This window comes from Betta splendens, chromosome 9, assembly GCF_900634795.4.
Source record: "Betta splendens chromosome 9, fBetSpl5.4, whole genome shotgun sequence".
Lineage (NCBI taxonomy): Eukaryota > Metazoa > Chordata > Actinopteri > Anabantiformes > Osphronemidae > Betta > Betta splendens.
This window is the reverse complement of record NC_040889.2, coordinates 21,090,647-21,105,066: the sequence shown is the minus strand read 5'-3', so window position 1 is coordinate 21,105,066 and position 14,420 is coordinate 21,090,647. Positions and strand designations below refer to the sequence as shown.

Here is a 14,420-nt window from a genome sequence, read left to right as displayed (position 1 = left end):
GGGCAAAGGCCAAAGGTCACGATGGGCAGCCCAGCGCCGGCCTCCGCGCGCACACACACACATATACACACACACACACTGGTGACATTTCCTTTGTTATGTGACGCACGACACACCAAAGCAACTTGACAGAGCAAGCAGAGTGTATATAAAACGCTGATACAGATTTACATCACGATCATTATTACGATCATCTTTAATGACGCGTTTACACGCAGCTCTCTGCAGTGATAGATGCTGCTTCTCTGAAATAAATTTGACTTGACATTTTCCTGGCTTATGTAGATCACTGCGAATGTGAAACTGGTTATTTGCCTAACAGGAAACACAAGTGCTATGAAAACCTCACCTGGGTACACGGTGACCCGGTCTCTAGTCTATTTTCCTAACCACTAGACCATATGAGCCACTTATGTGCGTGCCATGTGCCAATCGGAGGGTGCGAGTCAGGACGGCCAGAGGTCACACAGATCCACGTCCGGGTCCAGTCTTGGAGCTTCTCTCCACGGACCTCTGCAGCCTGCGAATGTTTACTTACATGCCAAAAACTCTCAGTGGTACTTAGCCACTTGGCTCCAAACACAATAACACTGCAGATGCTGAATATATTCACTAAGTGAGCAATCAGTTGCAAAGTGGGCTGAAAATTACACTTATCCCTCCCCCCATGATGGTATGCATAAAGAAATAAATCACAGAGCAAGAGAAGGAGCAGAGGGGCACGGGGGGAAAGTGCTATCACCTGATCTGTCTTATCTTAAAAAGCGGCAGGATGTGTCACCTCAACTCTTCAGAGGAGGAGATAGAACACTCTTGGCACATTTTATATGAAAGATTTCTGTGAAATGATTGCTAATCTATGCAAAAAAGCAATCAGTGACTCATTCATAATGCATGAGAAACGAGATACCAATTTTGCAACGCTTTCGGATTATTAGATGTTATCGTGAATGCAGCAGATGAAATATGAACACTCCTACCTGTCCCGTTGTAATTACATGACTGCAGTGGTCGAGAGGTGCAGCACCGGGAGCGGGAGCGGTGCGAAGGAGGAAACAGACAGTACAAAGCAGCGCACGCACCACCATCCATTACTATGTGGATGCGGCGAGTCGTGGACGGGGGAATATTTGTTTCTAACTGCTTTATGAATCCATTTGTGCCAAAATTGATCAACCTAAAAGCTGCGGTTTAAAGTACATCTGCCTGACATTTTAATGGTCCATCAATCACACGGTGTCATTTGATAACATTTTGAGATCATCTTCCTCCCCGAGCCGCTGAGAAATAAAAAAAACAACAAACTAAATCCAATAAATTGGCTGCAATCCCAGGGAAATGATGAGAACCTATTTCTAATTCAAAGCAAGTGCAAAGTATGAATGTTAGATAAGCCGCTTCTTAAATTAATGCAAATCAAATTTCATTTAGGATATTTTTGTTCTACGTAGACGCCGATGTACTGAATACGTTTTTGTACCGTTTCTAAACTGCAGTTCAAAACCTGACAGAACTGCAGTTTGTGTTCAGATTACTGACGTCAGATTATTTAATGCTGTGATATTAAAGTTTGATGTGCTTCATACACAAACTCTAAAAGCACATATGTCATAAGTAAATTCATTTAGCATCTTTGAAGAAGATTCCTCTTATGGAAACTATCCAAATAGGCACAAGTTCATATTCAAATGGTCCCATCAGAGACGGGCAGAATGCAACACATCCTCTTTTATTCCTTCTTCAGCAGAAACATAAAAAAAAAAAAAACACCAACTTTTTCAAATTTAGTGTTAACGTGTCTGGATTGCACCTGGAAGCCTTGTGAAAAGCGCTGACAGATCTCATACGTTTACATTCTGGGCAACTTCGACACGGGGGATTTGCTCCTAAAACGGAGCGCGGCGAGGATGAAGGGTGGTACAAAAATCAATGAGGCTTCTCAAAGGCAACACGCAGAAACAGCCCCTTAGCCCGCAATTAAACAAGAGCACTCGCTGCACAGGGAGATGACAGAGTATGTTGCAGATGCCCTCGACTTCACAGGATCAATTACAGGATCGATGCAATGACATGATACAATTCCATGATGGAAAATGGAGGACGGGGAGCCGCGCTGCAGACGCTTCAATAATAGGGCTCACGCACACGCACGCACGCTCAATAGAGACGACAAAAACCAGGTGTCGGCTCCACGTCAAAAAAAGCAACCGGAGTCGCTGCTTAAGGTGAAAGGGGACGACGAGGTTTACTGTGAGATGACGGTGAGGCTGAGGTCCAGACAGACCAAAAACAAAGCATCCATCCATGACTGATGGGCTTCCACAAAAAGAAACATCAACTCATAAGGTTTAAGCTCTTCCTTGAATAAGCGTGCGTCCTTTATGTGAGCTGCGACTAAAAGAACAACCCAGCACTTTGGTGACAGAGCCCTTGTCTGCTGCTGTCTTAATCATAGCCCTGCTACTGACACCAGCCGCCACCCCCCACTTAGCGAAAGGGCAAACACCCCCGGGAGGATCGTGCAGCTGATAATGGCACACAGGGGCTCATGATGCTGATGCTGCCGCCGCGTCTGTGCTTATGAACTCCTGCACTAAGCTTTCTTAAAGGCCTCTCTGCGCATGTAGATGTAAACGCTCGCTGCAGGAGGTCACACGGGCGAAGAATCCCCCCGTCAGCGACACCCGTGGCAATCAGCAACACGATGCCCTGTCACTCAGGTCCAATTCTGCATTCAAACTCCGGGCTCCTGACGTGCAGTTCCCCCGTCGACTCGAACGAGCGGAGGAAATGTGCCACTCAGCAAATTCGCACTTTACATTTTATTGCTCCTATTAGGACAGAATGAATAATACATGGTGCCACATACTGTGGATCCGCCTGAACAAAACTCCCCAAACTTTGAATGTTAAATGATCGATTGTCTGCCCCTCCGCAGCTCTCGCATTCTGACGCTCGCTCCACATCCTTGACCCCATTTCCACACTCCCTCTGTTATCTGAAATAATCTCGGGGCCTCCTTACATTCTATTCATCAGAGCAGAAAGGAGCGGGCACTGACATTGATAAAAAAAAAAAAAAAAAATACCATCTGTGCCTTGCAGAGGTAAAAGAAGTAAGAAAGAGCGAGACAGAGAAGAAAGAAAGGGGCTTCACATGAAACAGGCTCCGTTGTCCCTCTTGTCCCCTCTCGTCAATGCCATTTCAATTGAAAAGCGCATTGGTAATTAAATTCCAGCAGGGGTTAGGGGCAACTGTGCGGCGCGCTGACGGGGGGCTGCCCTGACATAAAGATGACACAATTCAAGGGGACAGAGGTGGCGCCAGGCGGAAGAGGAGGGAGGGTGACAAATGTCGTTTATTCGCGTACACTGCCAGACTCCAACTACTCAATCACCGTGGCATTTAAAAAGCAGGGAACGAAACAGATAGCCAAACTCAACCCAATCCCACAATGACCTTTTCCCCAAATCAGGGATATTCTAAACAGATGCGTCTTCCGTATCTGCGGCATTTGCAGAATATTTTTGTAATGCTCTGGAGGGTGAGTGATTAGGTGGGGAGGAATTTGGGAACGCCAGTGTGAGTTTGCGTGCGTGTCTGTGCATATGCATATATGTCGGAGCGAATATGTGACTCACAGACGGATGCTGCGTGGTGTTGATTCATATTATAGTGGCAATAATCCAGAGGCTCCAGAGAGGCCACACACTCCTGCTGTCTCTCCACCCTCTATTACCAAAATATTACAGCCTGGGAGGCTTTAACCGCAGGAAGACCAGCGCATAATGGTACAAGAGTAAAATAATATCCCAGAATATACAGTGGAAAGAAAGAAGAAAGGTTTTTAGAATAATTTTAAATTTGAACTGTTAAACATGGGCAAAACACCATATCAATGCAGCTACACCTGACAGTCAGTGTCAGGAGTAAGTAATTAATGACTCAAGGCCATCTAATCTGTTATTATTCATTTACTGCTTTAAACATTTGGCATCAAAAGATAAATGAATCCTGTCAGCTCTTCATCTAAATCAGTTTTATCACAGTGTCTATAGTGTCTGTAAATCATGTGCCACAGGAACCATTTGTGTAACTCTGGTGCCATCTAGTGAGCATCAAGCTCAGTACACACACAACTGGACCGTGGAGGAAATTTAACCAGCAACCTGCTGGATGTGCCTCACCCGAAACACAACCCAGGCAATGTGTTAGCTTCAAAACGACACCGTGTTTCAGTCTCTGTCCAATTTATTTGTTATTTATACCTCAAGTCTTGAGGTAAGAGTCTCCTCTTGTTCGTCTACAGCAACATTTGGTTTTCAAAACTGGTTCAAAATCTCCAAAACCTCCTCCTTGACAGAGAGCGAAGCGTGCTGCTGCACACCTGGCCCACCAATACTGGTTTCCCAGCAGTCAAAGCCACAGTCTTGCAAGTCCTGCATTGTTCTCCAGACAATAGAGGAGTCGGTCTCTATAAAATGAAAAAAATTGAAACAGGTCATAAATAAAAAGGGGAAATGTGTTTTAACAGGACAGATGGTGCGACTGAATGAAACTGAAGTTATTTGTTAGGTCTCCAGCAGTAAAATGGCACCGCTGGGACCACAACCCCTCTCTTTGTATTTAGCAACTCCATCAACATAGGAAAAAATGTCTAAAAGAGCCTAAAAGAGTGGTACCACAAATCCCCTCAGAACTTTACAGAAGGCAGGTAATTCTGCAGATGAGCTTATAATGATACTAGATCTATATAAAAACAGCTGCGATTCTCACACACAGCCGCTTCTACGCAAAGCAAATAAAGAACATTTGGAAATCTATTTGGTGGATTTTAAAACTTATTAAAATTCAGCATGTCACAGGCTGCAGGCATAAACAGACTCTCCGCTTGTTCCGCTCCTTGCTTGTTTGCTTATAACCAGTGGCGCGGTGATACCTGCACACCAAAGGACCCTTCCTGCGCAGCCTTTTCATCATTTCCTGCCAGTCAAATGGTTTCAGAGGGGAAGAATGAGGGAGCGCTTGATGAGAACAGCGCTTGTTGTCAGGAGGAGCCTGACAGTTGGGCTCAAGCAACTGAAAATCATTATAAGCTTCATCACGTAGGATGTAGCATAGCCTCAACACGATAATGGATTCATATTATTCAATATGAATTAATTCACAACAGTAGCACAGACGCTCACGGAATTCTGATTTTATCTTTTATTTATGATATATGGACACAGTTGTAACTGACACTACCTGGTCTTAGAAGCGTGATGCCGCAGCCTCCTCCACCTGCTCCTGTCAGCTTGCTGTGGAGTCCTTGGGCCATTGTGACCCGACACAGTGTATCCAGAGCAGGATGTCCCACACCCATCACGTTCAGATGATGCTGGTTGATGTCAATCAGCTCCTTATGTATAGACGAAGGTAAACACAGGCTTTCAAGTTTAACATCAACATGTTCTGTATATTTTAATCACATAATATTAATAAACATCTTCATAATGCAGTGTGCTTTACGTAATCATGGTTCACCTCTAAAATGTTGTAGTGCTCTCCTGTGATGGGCTCGCAGGTCATTTCCAAGAGGACTCTCTCACAAGAGCAGGAAATAGCATCAACTGAGTCAAGCACAGGGGTCATGATCGAGGGGAACTGAGGGAGGGGAAATTAAAACAAACTAAATGAAAATGTCCAGCATCACAGCAGGTGTCCACCTACTGAACTAGGGCATTAATGCGCATAATGAAAAGCACAGCTTGGTGATAGATGAGCTGGGTATAAGAGACAGATTGTAAAATGGCAGTTTAGACTTTTGTTGTTCTACGGTCTGATCACAACACTGTCACAACACCATCCGGGCCCGTCTACGTCTGAGGCAGCAATCTGCACACCTGCTGGTGTCACCAAGGCAACAGCACACAGGGGTGCTGGCTAAGAGTTTAATTTCAATATTTTATGAAGGTACTCAACGCAGGGCTCTGGAGTCTCTGCTATGCAGAAGCACCACCTATTATATTAATTACATTGTCAGTAAGTAACACACGGGGGAGGAAGAAACCATTTAGTACCTTGTTAATTTTGTCCTTCACCCTGGCAACAAGTACCTTGGTGCTACGTGGTATTTTGGTATTAGTGAGGAGGATTCTTAATAGCGGCACCCTGGAAGTAAAGCAGACAGAGTTCACACAGACGCATTATTCAGATGTTATGCTGCTTTAATAATCCTACCCAGACAACATTTGCTTTCTGTGTGCAACAGATATTTTATTATTAATAATATACTCTCTACTAATTTTAGATGAAATCAAATCCAAATAGTTAATACCTGCTCAGTGGTATTATCTTTCCAGCCAAGAATCTCAGCATGCCGCCTAGATAAAGGGAAATGAAAACCATTAAACAGATAATCATCAGATTATAATGAACAGCGGTGGTACAATGCTCTGATGAGTTCATTAAGGATAGCTGTGTGTCCACGGAGACCAGGGGAGGTACAATACCATATGTACTGTGCCGTGTGCCAGCTAATTCCAGGCCTCACCCCATGTTCCCACAGCGTTGTCGACTCCTGAAGGATTACCGTGGATGATCATCTCCCCTTGGAAGGCCCAGCTGTTGATCAGCTCCAGGTCCTCCTGACACCACCTACGATCAGAACAAGAGGAGCCCTCTGACCTGCTGTGTGCTCTACCTTTATGTCGTCATCTCCCAACCACGTTATAGCAACATTCTAGGTGAAAATTTGTAATTTCTGTTACAGTACATGTTTATTCTGCACTTGTGTTTTGAACACAGTAAATAAAATTGTTACCTCAGTTATCACATTAAAACTGTAACATAACCACCTCACACACTATTAGTTGATCTGCAGGCTAATGTCTTTCACACTTGCAACCATTTATTTTGTGTCTTTTTTTTACCTGCCAGTTTGATCCCACTCTTTGAGAGGACTGGGAATGGCTCCGCTTGCGCACAGCAGAGCTGCAGCTAAACACACGGAGTAAGCAGCACTTGACCCCAGTCCTGCTCCAGTTGGCAGCTCCGACCACACAGACACCGTCAAACTGGGCATCTCACTGGGAAAAACCAACACACACAGAGTCCCTGATTATATCTACATAATTAAATGCTATTCAAGAAAACGGTCTTAGTATGGAATTGAACTGGAGAACTGTAATTTATATATGACGGTATTTTCTGAGCTGAACACAGGGCAGTAACTACATAAGACACACACACAATGCATTTCAATCGCAAGTAAAAGACTTGCCAAACCATTTAGAATCAGATGCATTATTCAAAACTAAATCCCAGTAAATCAAGTTTGAAATAAACTAGCGCAGTTACAGTATCCACATAACTGTACCAAGTAGGTGATGTATCGCAAACCACAGTCTATAATATGCAAGAGAAACTTGCTTGGCATTGCTGTCAATGTCTGTCAGGCAAACTGCTTTTGGGCAGACAGGAGAATACTCTAAACTAATTGTCCAGTTCTGCTCTCGAGGGAAAAACACATTCAGACTTGTTAAAGGCTGCAGTGTGGCTGAGTGCCAGAGTCTCATTAGTGGCCATTCTGTCAGAACCCATCACCTCTCTCAGACACGCCAGCACTGTGTCAGCGCCGATTAAACCTCCTGACAACCTGCAGCTCTAATGTTCTTGAGCATCTCCCCTGTTCGCAGCTGCTGGAGCAGTGAAAAGTAACATCCGGCCTTTGTGTCTGTCTCTTGGCCATCTTTACTTCAAAGGGGAATTTTCTTTACATTTGTTTAGAGAGAAATCAGAATTTTAAATAAAGATTTGTAAAGAGTAAAGACATAAAAGCTGAATTTGTATTTTGTTGTGTAACAACATTAAATCATTTAAATTTAAATAAGTTAATAATACTTAAATAATAAGTATTATTTAAAAAACATACTAGAATAGAATACAAAATACATGACTATATAACACCTGATAGGTCTAGACTGGGCTAAAAGTGGAGCACAGCTACACAGTATCTCTGCAAACATATAAGGTAGTCTTTGGTTTCCTTTTGTATTAAGACCACCTTGTGGCCATACAGCTAAACAAATGCTGATGAGAAAAGTTTTATCTCACCCCGATCCAAACAGTGAAAGGTAGAGGTAGAGAAAGGCTAAGGTGGCCATGTTGCAAGTATCCAGGTTTCCATTTGTTACACCAACAAATTCACGCAGTCTTTTCACAAGTTCAGCATCCAGACGTTTCACCTCCTCCCTCTTACCTGTTAATGTGAGTTTGCAGACAACAAATATGAAACAAATCAATACTTGATATTGAAATTATGTCAAGGTTTTTTAAATAAAATATAAATAATATAAATATATAAATAATATAAATAATATTAATAAATAAATAAATAAATAAATAAATAAATAAATAAATAAATAAATAAATAAATAAATAAATAAATAAATAAATAAATAAATAAATAATACAAATAATACAAATAATACAAATAATACAAATAATAATTATAAATAACCAAGACAATAAATGTTATTTATGCATTTTCATATTAAAAAAATATATATAAAAACCTAAGGTTACATCTTCCATGACAAATAGGTTTTATAAATAATACGAATGAATGAATGAAGTTTAAGAATGTCAATTTAGGCAAGCTCAATCTCATTCAACTCAAAGTAATTTTATGCAATATTAGTACACAAGCTTTTACTGTACAAGCAATTACTGTATAATGTCTTACCACAGGAAGCGGGGATAAGCTGCTTGAGTTCTGACAGGTCCCAGGAGAGGAATGTGTCAATATTTGGGAGGTTCACGCAAACTTTGCCAGTAGTAGTGACTTTCAACCGCAAATATGTCCTCAGGTTCAAACTGACAGCAAGGGCAACCTGAAACGGCAAGAGGTTAAACCGTAAGCCTATAAAACGCATCTTACAAACGTTTGTTACACGTGTTTACCAAAACAACTTAACAACTGGATAAAGCAGTGGCTCGTGCACTCATCGTCACTGTTAGCTGTAGCCTTGTACTCGCAGGTTACCTTTCCATGCACAACCGCATGCTCTCCATGGAGGATCGCTTTTCCCGGAGCAGAAACGATGCAGTCCATATCTGTTTCCACTGATAAATAGTGGGTCCAATAACTGCAGCTTCAACGTCTCCCTGACAGCGTGTGTTAGCTACCTTAGCCAACTTTAGCTAATGATTATCCTAAGACGCAGTACCAGTCAGTGGACAACTCTTTCACGGAGTTTAATATCTTTTCAAAGGGTAAATATCAAACGTTGAACAAAAGCCTCCACTGTCACGGAATATGGTGATCTGTAAATAGAGGGATTCAGCGCGGCGTGATTCACCGCGATAAAAACACAACTTGCCAGCAGGAGGAGACGTAGGCTGGATCCTAGTAACCAATCAGCGCCGCCGCACATTGAACAGATATCACTCCGGCCAATCAGCGTCCAGTGTTGTCCTACCATCCGGTGAGTTGTCCAATCATGCGATAAAAATGAAACGCCCATAAGTACGGACACCGCGGAGAGACATTCGGCACACTCGTAAACACTTAGCTGTTAGCCATTAGCATAACATGGCTTCATTTATTATCAAACCTGCTCATCTTCGCTGTATCATTAGTATAGAAAGACTCATATGCGAGCGTCTGACAAAGACAAAACTATGTTCAGCCAGAAGGTAGTTATACATTCCTATTTTTTTCATGTAGCGTTACACCTGCTTGACGTCAAGCTCCTGTTTGTCGTTTATGCCAGCAATGAAGCAGTGCTATGTCGATGCCACACATTAGTAGCAATACTTTCTCAATGATAGAAAAAAACATGTTAACTTACACTATGCACAGTATGATTATTTACATTGGAGTATTTGTTACTGAAGCTTAAAGGAGCAAATGAACCAAACAGATGTTCTGTTGTCAATGCTACAGTAGCTCTCTGTGTTTTGACAGTTACTCCACTGAAGGAGACAAGAGGATACCTAAGATATACACCAAAACTGGAGACAAAGGTTGACTTTTATTGCAAATAAATCTGATGTTAAAGGTTCTGTAATACAAAAGAACTGATGTGATGTTTGCTGTAACGCCGTTAGGTTTTTCAAGCACATTTACAGGAGAAAGGAGGCCAAAGGAAGATCAGATATTTGAAGCTCTGGGAAATACAGATGAACTGTCATCAGCTATAGGGTAAACATTCTACCATTTAAACATCATATTAATTTTTCCGCAATATTACATATATATTTTGTATGTTATATATTTTGTATGTTAGTATGTTAGTTGATCTAAGTTGGACACTCTAAATTATATTTCAGCTTGGCTAGAGAGTTTTGCCTCAACACAGGCCACACATTCACACATCAACTGGACAAGGTTTGAGTTTAATATATTTGTTAAATTTCCTCAGTGCTAAGTTCAGTTTCAAACCGTTTGCACATTTTTATTGCAGATACAGTGCATTTTACAAGATGTGGGCTCCAATATTGCCACCCCAATGTCCTCTGCAAGAGAAAGTCACATAAGTACGCACAGGCAGGCTAGTCTGCAGATGTTTTAAATGAGTTTTTTCATTTTTTCTAAATGTGTACTTTTTCCTGTTTTTGCAAGAGAGAACAACATTTACTGCTCAGCCAGTTGCAGACCTGGAAACCTGGATTGACACCTTTACAGAGGAACTTCCTCCACTGACTAGTTTTATTTTGCCTGTAAGCCCTATTTTGATCTGTGCACAATGGAAATCCCAGAGTCCAGAGTTTCTGTTGTACTAACTCTCATACTGTGTGTTCAACAGTCCGGAGGAAAAAGCAGCGCAGCTTTGCACTTTGCTCGGGCAGTCTGCCGGAGAGCAGAACGCAGGTCAGACTTAGCTTATGTATGTTCTTGAGATATTGTTACAACCACTCAGGCCTTGAACCTTTAAGTGGTTGAAGCATGATACTGAATGAGTTTAATCTGTTTGGTTACATTTAATCAATTTGTTCTGATAGCAATTTATTCTTGGTCTAGTGTTGCTCCAATTGTGCGCTCAGGGGAGGCAGATCCGAACGTTGCCAAGTTTTTGAACAGGTAAGTCCGGTGCCTTAAACTTACATACATGCAAATATGCTTTCTCAACCGCACATCTGATTAACGTCTCCTTGTTTTCACCCAGACTCAGTGACTACCTGTTCACTGTGGCCAGATACGCTGCCATGAAAGAAGGCAACAAGGAGAAAATCTACAAAAGACCTGACTAACCTATTTGTTTCAGGGTGGCAGATGCACATCAGTAATGTTTGTTGTATTAGAACTAAAATATGAATATTGTCTATACTTTTGTATTTGTTGGATATGAGCAAATAATCAATAAACACACTACTAGCTAAATCACTAAACATTTAGACAGTCCATGTACAAAATACTCTTTAATTTTTCATACAGTAGGTAACATTTCAAACATGTAAATTAAGTTATTTTGTATAGTTCATAGATCTTCAAAAGAAAATTCGGAAACAGTTCAGAATTATCAGCATACACCATCTTATACAGTCACATGATGTGACACCAGCCCTGGCTCTTCTGGGACAAGGTGCTGGCCCACATCATTAGAGACAGGTTGCGGTCGTCGTAAGGCGGGTAACGCAGATAGGTGACACATTCAAACCGCGTGCCTCTGAGCAGGCATGATTTCATGTGAGAGAAGGTGTCAAAGCTGTAACGACCGTGGCAGGAACCCATTCCACTGGCACCTGGTAAAGAAGGTTGGACCACTCAGTAGATTATATTATACCAGTACTGTATTTGGCACAGCTGATACTGGCGATGCAGACATACCCACTCCACCAAATGGAAGAGCCACCATCACACTCTGCAGGACACTGTCATTGGAGCAAAAGCTCCCACTAGAGGTCTCACTCATGAGCCTGGAGACGACCTGCTCTGGCCAAACACACACACAAAGAACATATCAACTCCACCACACTTGCATATGGATCACTGTGCTCTGATGTGTACCTTGCTGTCGCTGGAATAAGCATATACACAGAGGGCTTTCGCTTGCTTATTGATGAAGGCAATGGCCTCATTGATATTGTTTACAGTCATGATGGGAAGAACTGGACCAAAAACCTCTTGTTGCATGATTGGGTCCGATTCCACCACCTCTGTCAAGATTGTTGGGGCTTCAGAAAGAACAAGTGTAAAACAGCTGAATATGTTGTACAATGAGTTCAGTTTGTGGTAAAATGGCTAATTTCAGAGGGGGTCACAATATTCTCACCAATGTATTTCTCTGCTTCTACCACCTGTCCACCCACGGCCACCTTGCCACATCTCCACAGTATGTCTCTCATACGGTTCAAGACCTCCTGGTTGACCATGCGGCCGAAACTGCGCGACTCTTGGGGATCGGAACCGTAGAATTGGGTCAAACAGGACTTCAGGGCCTGCACAAGCTCAGCTTTGACGTCCGTGTGGCACAGGACGTAGTCGGGCGCCACCAAGCTCTGGCCGGCGTTGTGGAAACGAGCCCAAGCGATGCGCTGCGCAGCGGTGGCAACGTCGCAGTGTTGGTCTACGTAGCACGGGTTCTTGCTCCCCAGAATCAGGGTGACGGGCGTGAGCGTGCTCGCTGCAGCCTGCGCTATTCTGCCTCCCTCCTCTTTGCTCCCTAAGGATTCAAGGTTTGAAAAAAAAAAAAAGAAAAAAGGCACCAAGAATAAAACCATATTCACGCCAAACAGTTTGATGTTGACTTCAAATTTACCTGTAAAGAAGACGTGGTCAAACTTGAGTTCCACAATATCGGGCAAGTCATGTGTGCCGGCAATAATCACATGGAAGCACTCCTAGAAGACGAGTTTGAAATCAGGTCATGGACGCCTGACTGTGGTTCAGCTGCAAAAAGACCTCACCTCAAAAGAACAATCCAAGGCTACCTAACTTAAAAACAGTACATGGTTTGACCTTTGAGTCTGGCAACTGTTACTTCAGAAATACTTGCATTGTCCAAGTAGAACGGAACGAGGCGATGAAGGAGCTCTGCCGTGTGCACCGTGTTCTCAGAGGGGCTGATGACTGCACAGTTTCCTACAAGCGATACGTGTTCACAGTCAGCATCTTTGTGAAGAACACTCCATTTGAACTACTGGAGGTCTTGCGTGTATCCACCTGCTGCAATGGCCCCCACCAAAGGCACCAGGCACATTTGGACAGGACTACACCAGGTCCCTATTATGAACACCACCCCCAGCGGCTCACGGACCACCAGACATTCATCCATCGTGGTGGACTGAAGCAATGAGACAAGTGAAGGCGAGGTCAAACAAGCAAAACGCTGCTCGGTGAGCGGTGGCGGCGTTTCAGTGCACAGGTTGGCTGCTTTTAATCCGCTTTGACCTGCTCAGCACAATGCATTTCTTTGTAGCAGCTCGAGAACGCCGTTGGCGAAAAGGTGAGTCTCACCAGGTTTCGCTCCACGAACTGCGGCTGCATCCACTTCTTAAGGTTGTTGATGGCATGAAGAGCCTCGTTCTTCACGAGGACCAGTTCTGACACGAGCGTTTCAAATCGTGGCTGGTTTTAAAAAACAAACAAAGGGGAAATATTAACTTACAGTAGCTGGGCCTTCACGAGCGACGGGCGTCACCATCACGGAGGAGGACGACGCGCACCTTATGAAGGTCCCTTCCAAGAGCATCCACAAAGTCCCCCTCGTGTTCATCCAGCAACTGCACCAGGGCCTGCAGCTGAGCCAGCCTGAAGCCCTCCTTGAGGCTGCGTCCGGCTTCAAAGGCGACCCTGGCCCTCCTCAGCAGATCCCCACACTCCACGGGGTGCGTCTTCACACAGTGATCCCCCGGTCTGGTCCTGAAACACTGTTCTCAGTCCGTTTCTGAACCACCAAACCCTCTGAATGTCAGGACGCTGCTGTGACACGCTGTTCAGTTTCCACTCGTGTTTATTAGAGTACACACACACACACACACACACACACACACACACACACCGTCACGGCTCCATTCCCCACCTTACCTGCGCAGCGCTTTGAACCAGCGGGCTGGAGAAGGGCTCGGCGGGCGGCTCATGACGGGCGGGTTCGGCCGTCAGACAGCGGACCTGTGGCAAAGATTCACTCGGAGAAAGCGACGGAGACGCGCGCATCGACGCCTCAACTCACACAAGAGACACGGAAACAATGGGATTAGGAGACGTTTGGTGTTTTTTTAGTTTCCTTCACGCGGGGCCAGTGTGGGCGTCTCTCCGCGCGCGGCAGGTGTTCGTAATAAGCTCATTCCAATAAAGTTGGAGCCTGGTCTGGAAAAAGGAAATCACACATTTATGTGCAAACGATTTAAAGTCAATGCTTTATATAATAACGATTTACATGATCTAACATTACACGAAAAAAAACCTTATCTTACACAGGGACACATCTTAC

The 14,420-nt window shown here is 43.6% G+C and overlaps 3 protein-coding genes across 6 annotated transcripts; 1 reads left to right on the top strand and 2 right to left on the bottom strand.

Annotated features, from left to right (window-relative positions):
- Positions 1-3,959: 3,959 nt before the first annotated feature.
- On the bottom strand, positions 3,960-9,482 carry mvk (mevalonate kinase). 2 transcript variants are annotated; one of them, XM_055511687.1, is made up of 10 exons: positions 9,366-9,482; positions 8,729-8,876; positions 8,098-8,242; positions 6,915-7,070; positions 6,536-6,639; positions 6,320-6,365; positions 6,063-6,153; positions 5,527-5,646; positions 5,248-5,401; positions 3,960-4,474 (listed from the first exon to the last, which is right to left on the bottom strand). In XM_055511687.1, the coding sequence occupies exons 1-10, from the start codon at positions 9,465-9,467 to the stop codon at positions 4,323-4,325; spliced, it is 1,218 nt and encodes a 405-aa protein (XP_055367662.1). In that variant the 5' UTR covers positions 9,468-9,482; the 3' UTR covers positions 3,960-4,322. The 2 variants fall into 2 exon arrangements, with proteins under 2 accessions (XP_055367662.1, XP_029018152.1); XM_029162319.3 differs by lacking the exon at positions 9,366-9,482 and adding an exon at positions 9,029-9,359.
- Positions 9,483-9,512: 30 nt separating this feature from the next.
- Positions 9,513-11,376, top strand: mmab (metabolism of cobalamin associated B). Its single transcript, XM_029162347.3, has 9 exons — positions 9,513-9,681; positions 9,953-10,011; positions 10,096-10,189; positions 10,318-10,375; positions 10,452-10,524; positions 10,610-10,707; positions 10,794-10,858; positions 11,009-11,068; positions 11,154-11,376. The coding sequence occupies exons 1-9, from the start codon at positions 9,578-9,580 to the stop codon at positions 11,236-11,238; spliced, it is 696 nt and encodes a 231-aa protein (XP_029018180.1). The 5' UTR covers positions 9,513-9,577; the 3' UTR covers positions 11,239-11,376.
- Positions 11,377-11,389: 13 nt separating this feature from the next.
- aldh3b2 (aldehyde dehydrogenase 3 family, member B2) lies at positions 11,390-14,320 on the bottom strand. 3 transcript variants are annotated; one of them, XM_029162289.3, is made up of 10 exons: positions 14,015-14,289; positions 13,654-13,857; positions 13,445-13,555; positions 13,151-13,271; positions 12,984-13,069; positions 12,747-12,828; positions 12,261-12,650; positions 11,996-12,162; positions 11,816-11,915; positions 11,390-11,730 (listed from the first exon to the last, which is right to left on the bottom strand). In XM_029162289.3, exons 1-10 carry the CDS (start codon positions 14,141-14,143, stop codon positions 11,531-11,533), a joined length of 1,590 nt encoding a protein of 529 aa, XP_029018122.1. In that variant the 5' UTR covers positions 14,144-14,289; the 3' UTR covers positions 11,390-11,530. The 3 variants fall into 3 exon arrangements, 2 of the variants coding, with proteins under 2 accessions (XP_029018122.1, XP_029018123.1); XM_029162290.3 differs by having other exon boundaries at positions 13,654-13,849; positions 14,015-14,223; XR_003786935.3 differs by having other exon boundaries at positions 11,591-11,730; positions 11,816-11,920; positions 14,015-14,320.
- Between the last annotated feature and the right edge of the window lie 100 nt (positions 14,321-14,420).